The sequence below is a fragment of the Sparus aurata genome, chromosome 12, assembly GCF_900880675.1.
Source record: "Sparus aurata chromosome 12, fSpaAur1.1, whole genome shotgun sequence".
NCBI classification, from domain to species: Eukaryota; Metazoa; Chordata; class Actinopteri; order Spariformes; family Sparidae; genus Sparus; species Sparus aurata.
The window spans coordinates 15,548,796-15,558,975 of NC_044198.1; the positions used below are offsets into that span (position 1 = coordinate 15,548,796).

The 10,180-nt window shown below is 40.6% G+C and overlaps 1 protein-coding gene across 1 annotated transcript; it reads left to right on the forward strand.

The window, feature by feature from the left end:
* The first annotated feature begins 1,384 nt into the window (after window positions 1-1,384).
* LOC115593168 (sushi domain-containing protein 2-like) lies at window positions 1,385-9,096 on the forward strand. Its single transcript, XM_030436582.1, has 16 exons — window positions 1,385-1,505; window positions 1,674-1,872; window positions 2,156-2,313; window positions 2,418-2,585; window positions 2,674-2,848; window positions 3,603-3,804; window positions 4,617-4,702; window positions 5,150-5,418; window positions 5,516-5,653; window positions 5,807-5,959; window positions 6,423-6,671; window positions 6,862-7,045; window positions 7,216-7,310; window positions 7,393-7,572; window positions 8,274-8,370; window positions 8,451-9,096. Exons 1-16 carry the CDS (start codon window positions 1,445-1,447, stop codon window positions 8,488-8,490), a joined length of 2,454 nt encoding a protein of 817 aa, XP_030292442.1. The 5' UTR covers window positions 1,385-1,444; the 3' UTR covers window positions 8,491-9,096.
* Window positions 9,097-10,180: the final 1,084 nt, after the last annotated feature.

The following is a 10,180-nucleotide window of genomic DNA, read 5'->3' on the forward strand; positions in this document are numbered from 1 at the left end:
ACAACAGGGCAAGCAAACTTTCAGGTGTGTCTGTTATCAATGACGCACCTTGAGCAGTGGTCAAAGCCGTGGCTGTAAATCCTCTTGCCACCCAAAGTGCTCTCAAAGAATAGCCGCTAACACCAAAGTTCTGCTCGAAAACACACTTAATGTTGTTTCAATTCCTCGTAATAAAACTCCTTTGTTAGTGAAAGGTGCAATATGTAAAAACTGGCAACCTATCAAATTCATACTCCAAATAGCGGGCAGCATTCACCATAGTAAGATAACTGCTACTAACTGGGAGCTCGGGGATTAGAGAAATGTGAGTGTTTACACAGCTAGCACAGGAGCTTCAGGCGAGGATGGACCAGGGCTAGCTGGTTAGCATGCTAATGTCAGTAGAAATCTCTGCAACACAACTCGCAGACATAATAATGTCAAAACTGTTATATATTCACATTCTGTTGATCATTTTTGGTGACTTTTGAATATTTTCAACTAAAATTCATGTCAAAATTCACTTGCACATTGCCCCTTTAAAGCCGTTAAGTTACTATAAAGCAGCAAAATGAGGAAATGTTGCATTTTAAACAGCAGTTGTTTTAACTTGATTTAGGTTTGGTACAACACAAATTTCACTGTCAGCGAAGTTAATTGGTCGGCTTATGTATAGATAAAGCTAGATACCAAAAATTAAAAGTAGCCCAACACATTTACTTTTACATCTTACAGAATCACGTATGATCACGCTACCAGTCGGGCAGCAAACCAAAGCATTTGTGACTCATTCTACGTCCTGACCTTATTATCAGGGTTATCATACTGTTAGGCTATCTTCAGACACCCAGGAGCCAATATAAGACATGCCAAGTCTGAAAAACTCTGACACCACTCAACGTCAACGATCACGTCACAGCATAAATGACTCATTCTTTCCTATCCATGAATGTGATCTGAACATGCTGTGATACAGAATCTTAACAGTTAAACACACAGCATTTTCTGTATTTCATATCATTGTGCTGATACTATTTGATATGACATATATTATAATTTTTATTATCATTATTATTGTTAAGACACATATTCTCTAAACATGGGAGCATGTTTTATTAAGCTATTATCTCCATTAGTGTTGATAAGTTATATCTATTAATAATATGATAAAGGGTAATAATCTGAAGAGCCAAGATGAGGTTTGGCAGTTTCTGACATACAATCTAAAATCCATTAAGCAGATAAATAAGCTTACAAACTGTTGACACTGACGTGAGTGATGTTCAAAGGTGGCCATGTGAGGATAAATATAGCTGTTATTGGTACATAATAAACCCTGGTTGATGATTAAACAGATGTTTGTAAAGGTTCAGATAAATCCTGAGCAGTCCTGTATCCACTTTGGACACAACCGTGGAAGCAGCCAAGAGAACAGCAGAAACCTTGGCTCCTCTGTCTCTTCAAGATGGAGAAATTCACAGCAGTCATCTTTGTCCTTATGGTTTCATGTATCTGCAGGACATTGGGTAAGTACCCACAAACTTCTGTTAACATTATATGTAAGTTATGTTTAATCTCTGACATTCTGAGAAATACTCTTGTTTCTTACGTGTCATTTTAAAGGCATCAGTTTTAAAACTGGTGGCACGCTTCAGACTACTTATTAAAGACCTCTTTCTCCTTGTTCTGAACAGGACAAACATGTCAAGGACTCTGCGGGGCAACATCAGGCACATGTTCATGCCACCCAACTTGCGTTGCCATGACGAACTGCTGTCCGGACTACAGAGACTACTGTGTGGAGACCTTACCATATTCTGGGACCATTTTGGGCGGGACAGATTTTGTTGTCCTTGAAGCAAATTTCACTCAGAGTTCCAAGATTAAATGCATGTAAGGCTTTTTTTTGTTCCTCTGTGTTAACAAGTCCTCCAACCTGTTATGATTATACCATTGAATGATTTGTTTAGCGATTGATATGACTTAGTAGACAGCGATATAACACTTAATAAAAAGGCTTTTCAACTCTAGCTTATTCCAGGCCTTTTAACGGCATCCTCATCCTCATCCTCATACACATCCAAATGAATTATGGGATGCAGTTGAAAGCGATGAAAAAGTGACTTTAGTTGATGTACAGTATAGCAACTTCCTTAACATTCTTTAATAATGGCAGGTTCAACAATAACAGACCGTCCATCACTGAAGGATATGTGGATGAAAGCAGTAGAGCCCATTGTATCTCCCCACTCCTGTACGAAACAGGCTGGATTCCTTTCCACGTCTCCTCAGATGACGGCATGACATTCAACAGAAGTGGAACCTGGCTTTCAGGTGCAAGAATTTACGGATGACCTTAAATTAACAACGAAATTGTTACATTTAGAGTTGAAAAGTCATTAATATCTGGTGTATTTTACTCACATGTGTTGCTACAGTACACTCTGGCAAGTTAGATTCTAAGTTTAAGGCGATGATGGTCAACTCAACCAAATGGCAGTACTACGGCACACCGAATGTTGGAGGCACTCTTGAGATGACATGGAATACCTCTATGGTCAGAGCGGACAGGGTCAATATAGAGCTCTGGGGATACAGGGAGACAGGTGAGAACACTATATGAACTTCTGAGGTCACATGGTTATTAATAAAAACAGGTAAAAACACTGAATTGTGTAAAATGTTTCTCTGCAGGTAAACCCTATGGAAGTGACTGGAGAGCTGAGTGGCGCTATCTGTACTCACTGGCTAAGGATCAGCCCAACAATGGTTCCTTTAGCTTTTTGCCCAAACCAGCAGCAAATGGCTTTTCGAGTTGGGAGCTTGGCTCTGTACGTGTCAGCCCCAGCACCTCCCCCGATGGATCATGGTATGTACAACATTTCCTTTAATAGACCATATTCACACAGTGGCCATTTTTCTCTAAAATTACACACAGGGTGGGAAGCTCAAATTGTTATAATTTCACTGCTTCCTGATAAAACAACAGGTTTAACAACTGATTAGCATAACATTAGCTAACAGCTAACATTAGCATTCAACGTTACTGTTGGTTGGGTTATATGATATGATAAGGAAAGGCATACTTTCATTCAGAAATATCAACACACATCTTCAAGACATTTGTGTAAATCTTGGAGTCAGAAATATAGAAAAAACAAAACTCACCCGATATCAAACGCTAATGTTAGCTCAGAAGTTGTTGAGCGCCAACGTGAGCTTACGGGTTATCATATATGTTGTTTTACCATGAAACAGGGTGGAATGTGCCTCCAAATTTTCACTATTCATCAGCTATTAAGTTGCTGATAAATTGGGAAGCTGTTAATATAAAAACTAAAACACTTTGTCAATTTGTTTATACCACTTGCAATCTGTAGCACTGCAGCATTACGTTAGCCCAGCAGTCAAGTTGCCCACCCTAAGCACAATGTTGGAGGAGAAATGGCCGTGTGGGAATAAGGTCAATGTAGGTGACTAGAATAAAAAGATGTTATTCTTTTTGTTCACTAATGGTTTCACTAAGATAAAACCCCTTCAAATAATATCGTTCAATAAGGAAAAGTGTGTAAATGTAAATAAAAAAGGAGTCAACAGCTGTGTTTGTCGTGCGTTTCATTCAGGAATGTGCATGCCGTGTGGACCGAAGATCACGCTCTGGCCTGGCATCTGGAAGAGAAGTTCAGGCAGGACTCAGCAGCTTGGGCCCTGGACAAATGTTTAGCATGGGACAAGCTGGAAAATCAGCTGCCCAACTTCCTCAGTGAGATCATAGACTGCCCCTGCACCCTGGCTCAAGCAAGAGCTGACACAGGAAGGTTTCATGTAAGTGGAAAGCGTATCATGTAGGTTTGGCAGCAGAAGCCAGCTGTCAGAATGCTTACACAGTCAAAAACAATACAAACATGTTGGACATAAATTTGTTGACATAAAGACGTTATCAACATGACCTTTAAGCCCGTGTTGACCACAGACTTTTGAAAGGCATCCGACCCATTCCATAAACCCTTTGAATGCAAGATGCCGGAACTGGAAGTGCAAACTTATTTCTAGTTTTGGATGATTACTTCATTTCAAATTGAATATGAAATGTAAATGTAGTGCAGTACTTAGATGTAGTGGACAGAGATTTCACAACAGTATGGGAACTTTATTGTATTATTTTATTGTATGTTCCAGTTAAATTATGTAATGACTTTATGTGGTTATGGCAGCTGTAACCTTTTGTTAATGCTCACTTTATCAGTTAAAAGTCAAGGAGAGGTCTTTCACTACTGTTGTATTTACAAGCACGCTGAGCACGTTTTCCTCGTTGCCTCGTGTCTGAGAGCTTACAGTTCAGGTTAGACGAACCCATCACCATCTGTCAGTGGCAGGTGAGTGACTGGTACTGTGTTAAAACTGCATGTGTGCAGCTAGTGACTTATTGATGAGGATTCAGTGTAGAGCATTTCTTACTGCTGTCACCTTGTTGACGAGCAAACTGAAAAACCCATCAGTGTGTTAAGTCATTTTTTTGTGCTGGCTGGTTTCAAAAGAGAAGCTGGAACATTGGCCAAAAAAATAAAAAGTTTAAGGGGGCTTTACTTTGTTTAATTCATATATTCACACAGTAGACATTTCGTCTCTCTCCTCAGACTGACTACGGCTGTGATATAGAGAAAGGGAGCGTGTGCACCTACCACCCTGGGAGTGTTCACTGTGTGAGGGCGATACAAGCCAGGTGAGTGTTGACTGTTCACATAACCTTTGTTTTAGGTGAGTTCATTTATATCTTAAGCAATGTATTCACAGCAGGGAATGCCTGTATAGCAAAACTTTATTTTGTAACTTTATATACTGGTTAGTGTTGGTGGTAACATTTGCAGCTGCGAGCCATCCTTGTGGCTAAATCTGGTGTACTTGACAAGAGGGGACAACCTCCAGGGCCTTCTCATACACAGAAACAGTGCTGTATAACTAAAGTATAGGCCACTGAAAAGGCTTGTAGTTTTTTTTTTATGTTTTTGACTCAGATTCTTATGTAATGCACCTTTAAACTCAACAAATGTGTTTGTTGTGATCCGTTGTTTGGTCATACTGTAAGTTACAAAGTTAAGCTGCCAGACTGTAAGTAATTAAGAAGTAGTTCACTGGTCTAAGTGACAATATTTTGGAAATTCATCAACAGTCCTAAGTATGGAGCAGGACAGCAGTGTTGCTACGACAGCACCGGTTTTCAGGTCCTGACCTCCGACTCAATCGGGGGTAGCACTCCAGACCGAGCCCACGACTGGGGCTCACCTCCATTCCAAAACCCACCTCGTGTTCCCGGACAGTCCCACTGGGTCTATGACGTCCTCAGCTTCTACTACTGCTGCCTGTGGTCCGACCACTGCCACTACTACTTCAAACACCGGCCCTCCAGTGACTGCAGGAGCTACGAGCCACCCCGATCAGGTGACTTAACAATTGCGTTACTTTTGTTTTGTTTTTCATAAGATTATAATTTTGTGTCAAGTCTTATTTATTTATTGTTTTGTGTGTGTAATGTCAGCTGTGGTGTTTGGGGATCCCCACTTCGTGACATTTGACGGTGTGAGCTACTCCTTTAATGGCAAAGGGGAATACACTTTGGTGACGTCAGCAGTGACGCACAATCTGACAATCCAAGGCAGAACAGAGCCTGTGACTGGTGAGAAGGCACTGAGCTTTTCAAAGTTTCCTGTCTTTCTCAATAATCATCTCTACTGTAAATGCTTCCATCAAAGAATGATGACAAACACTTCTGTATATAAACATTTTGTCACTATTCCTTTTCTCATTGCTCTCATTCTGCCACCATTAGAAACAATTAAAGCAACAAAAATGACATCTGTTGCCATGAAAGAAGCAAACTCTGATGTCATTGAGGTGCGACTCAGCGTTCACAATGGCCTTGAAGTGCTGCAGAATCAAAAGACCCTCTCCTTTACTGAGCAGAGCTGGATGGACCTGCATGGTGAGACCCTGACTCACCTTTTCTGCTTTTAACAAAGTCATTGATCGTACTACTTTTGATTGCATTTGCTGAGCTATTAGATAGTATCTATTATAGATTTAAAGGTCCTATTTGCAAAAATAAAATAGTTTCCGTGTCTTGTTCCCACCCTACCAAATACTGAAGAGGGGGGAAAAAACCTGTTGTAGAAATCCTTGATTTACATTCAAGCCTGCTAGTTCTCATTATGAAAAGTCTCAGCATTGGAAGACAATATTAAGAGAATAGTAATAGTCATTACAGTATATAGTATTATAGTCTCAAAGTATGTGTGCTGGATCCTTGAAATTGCGAGAATTGTACCTGGAAAGTCCTTGAAAGGTCACTGAATTTGATGTTTAAAAAGTGTGGGAACACTCAAAACAAGGTCTTGATATCATCATGTTCATGAACCATTTCTATTCCAAACAAATATCTCTTCTAGGTGTGTTTGTGTTTTCTCCGACCCCTACAAATGTGACCGTGATGTTCCCCTCTGGAGCCGGGGTGGAAGTGCGGGAGAGAGATGGAGACCTGACAACCACGGTGCTCCTGCCAGAGGAGTTCGATAATGCAATACTCGGACTGCTGGGGAAGATGAACGGTAACGCCGCGGACGACCTCGTTCTCAGCAACGGCGAACATGTGCGGAACCAAAGCAACCCAGAGGAACTGTTCACCTTCGGGGCAAGCTGTAAGACATTATTCAGAACGTAGATTATGTGCTGTTATTCACTAGTTTTCAATGCTGGTTTGTTGTCAAATTCATTGTTTTACTTGAATTATGGTTTAATGTCACATCTTTATGAGCAGATAATGTTGTCTCCCTTTATATTTCAAGCACTTTGTGTTGGTAAGTGTGTCTCTTTTGTATTGTTTTACAGGGGCTGTCTTCAACAGGTCGGCCTTGTTCACATATGATTCTCAGTACCTTATAGACAATTATTTAAACGGCCCCAGACATGACCCGAGCTTTATTCCAGTGTTCTCTGTCCCTGAGAACCCAGAGGATCCATTAGCCAATCAGGCTTCCAAGATCTGCACAGGAGAGGGCTCTCAGTTCTGCAGGTAGGAGAAGACAACTTTTATCCACTTTTACTCAAAATAATATACAAATAAAATATTACTGTTTTTTAGGGTCCAAAAACATTTTTGTCAAAACAAACCTGCACTGAAATATTGGCCAGCTCATTAAAAAGGAAGTCGATAATTTTCTGATCAGTGCCTCTGTCCTGTAGGTACGATATCCTTGTAGGCCGTAGTCCTGGAATGGGAAATGCCACCAAATTATCTTACCAGAGTCACATTTCTCTTGTGCAGGATCTAAAGCCAGGTGAGGCTAAGAACATTTTCAGTTGTGACCATGTACAACATTCACTTGGTTTCACGGTGTTAATTACAGTTGTGTTCGGTAGTGGTATCCTGTGGATGGCTGTCACCTCCGGCTCGAGGGAAGAAGGAGGGGACCTCATATTTGCAAGGAGCCACGGTGCGGTTCTCCTGTGACGACGACTACACTCTCAAAGGATCGGAGGAGCGCGTATGCCAGGAGAATGGCCAGTGGTCTGGAGAAGAGACAGCCTGCAAAGTTCCACGTATGAATATATGATGAAATCCGCCCCGTCCAATGATTTTGATCTTCACAAATCAGCAGTGGCAAATATGCAGCGTGATTGTATTTGATCGAGCATGTGTGAATGTGTCTTCGTGTCCCTCATTTGATCCAATCGAATCAATTGTTCAAATGCACAATAAATGAAATCACTCTCTCTTTCATGATCATCTTTTTTAAGAATTTTTTGTGTAAGTGAGAATTTCTTACAAGACTATTGGCTCTGATTGAAATTGTCACGTCGAATTAGAAATAGGAAAGATTTAGCACCCACTCCACAGGCTCTTAAGCCAATATAAGGAGGGACCTTTAAACATACTATAGACCTATCTTCAAACAATGGTTCAGTCGCTTTTCTAGGCTCCTAAGCGAAAGAAAATATCTCAAACATTAATGAGGGTGAATGCATCTAAACAAACACCTCAGTAAGCTTAAATCAGTGAGACTCACTCCCTTAATCAGAACAATCTCAATATGAGAAAAATTAAGTGTGATGTGAAAGCTGAATCAAACCGGGACGTCATGGAAGCCTAGTTTTCAGAGTCATCTATACTCTATTTCACTATTGTAGGTCTACTTTATGTCCGTCTGAATCAGCGAAGTCAACTATCTAATCTAATTTTCATACTTACTGTTTTCTGTAAGGAGCCTCTGGTTTATAAAACATCTCATGTAATTTTTCAGTAAGCATCGTGGGAACTGTGGTCGGGTCGGTCCTCGGAGCCCTCGCGCTGATCGTGATCATCACAACAATCACACTCTATTTCAGAAAACAGAAAAGGTACGGTGAAGGTCTGACAGAGGCTATGTCGTTCTATCTACTGCTGAGGAATGAAAGTAAAGTTTTTTCTTTTATTACAGGAAAGCTGCCAACGAAGATATGAAAGTTGAGGCCTTCTAAACCCGAGTCTTGCTCTGCTGCCGTACTGAACATATTCTTCATACGTCTTCATCGTTCCCAAATGCTTGACTAAAGGCTTCGATGGAGACTCACAAAGCGCAGCATTACTACAATAGAGATGTCACATGTTGGTTGTAAATCTTGTAAACATCAGCAAAGAGCTAGACTTTGCCAGAAGGATGAGCAAAGGTCCCCGCACTGTTAAAGAGTAACCACACACGACGTCTCAAACGGCAGAGAGTTCAGCGGGTTGAAATATTAACCTGCGTTGCACTTCTGACCACACCTGACACCACAGCACAGCGTTGTGAGCTTATAACTACAGGTTTTATTGTTGAGGGGAAAACACTGGCAATCAAGGTTTGATATGTGTAAAAAATGATCAAATCAATCAATAAATTGATAAAACTCCTGTCAAGGGTTAAATTCTAGTATCGAAACACTCCATTATTTAAAATGTCATACGGCGTTAAGTGTGAAGAAAAAGGTTATCTTTGGTCAGCTCTTCAGATCACCAGTGTTTACAGTGAGAAGAGTAAATTAATCTGAACTGTGAAAAAGTTGTTATACAGTTTGTTGGAAAATAAAGTTTTTTTAAAAAAAAAATACAGTTGTAATAGTCCCATTGTTTGTCTGAGACTTGCTATCTTTCTTTGTTTGGGGCTGATTTTCCAAAATCCCTCATGAGTCACAACTGATTGCAGGGGATTCAGATCAGCTGTGTGCAGGGTGGAGAGACTGACTCCTGATCGAGGAGTGGAAGCAGCTTGGGGGCATTTCCCTCCCAGCCAATCACGGTGTGATGATGCCTTTTTTGTGAAGGCTTAAAAGAGGTGATGAACAGCACACAGGTTGCTCTCAACCTCATTCTGAATCTGTCCCTGATCTATTGGAAACCTCCTTCCCTTAGATTGTCAGCCAGAGACTCTGGTCTGTTTAGGCCCTATTGGGTTTTCTTGGCGGCCCACATCTTTCCAGTGAGGAAACTGTCTTTATTTGGGAACCTCTTAAAATCCACGCCCCAATACACCTCCAGTTTGACATTTTATTTCCCTCTGGGGCTTGTTGGAAGGATATGTTTTTTTATTTATTGTCCAAGTAGTGGACATTTGGCATTCTCCCCTAGATTAATTATTTTAAAAAAAATATATTTTCATGTAGGTTGGGCTGGCATGTAAGCATTTTGCTGCCAGTACGGCCACAAAGTGCCACTGACTTTTTATCAGTTGTCCCCTCTGACAGATGAAGTACTGTATGTGTCAGTGTGGAAGATATCTAATATTGGTAAACACACCCTTTGGGTAAAATTAGGTCTTAACGTACAGCTTCGACCCGTCATCAGCAGTCTGCATTGTAAAGTGTAGGTAGTTAGCTACATAGCTAACTGAGAAAGATTAGCTACATAGCTAACTACCCACAGGAATTAAGTGATAACGTCAAATCGCAATACTCCATATTTCCTGTTTTCCTGCATCATTATCAGACGAAATTAAACATTTACACAAATTTGAGACACACAGTAATGTGAAAGTGACTGCTAATGCCACTGAAAGACTTTGATTATAAATGAATAATAGAGATTTATAGAAGTAAAAAAATATTTAAAGGAGCAGAGGCTTGCAGCTTTTTACTTTTTAAAAATCTTTCTCAGTTTTCTCGCTGGAGCATGAAGGTATAGAGGTGACGTCCA

Bases quoted from the DNA above. Each gene is read 5' to 3' on its own strand.
- LOC115593168 (XM_030436582.1), top strand. From the start codon at position 1,445: ATGGAGAAATTCACAGCAGTCATCTTTGTCCTTATGGTTTCATGTATC. The intron at 1,873-2,155 runs GTAAGGCTTTTT...TAATAATGGCAG, and splicing joins AGTTCCAAGATTAAATGCAT to GTTCAACAATAACAGACCGT. The intron at 6,672-6,861 runs GTAAGACATTAT...ATTGTTTTACAG, and splicing joins GTTCACCTTCGGGGCAAGCT to GGGCTGTCTTCAACAGGTCG.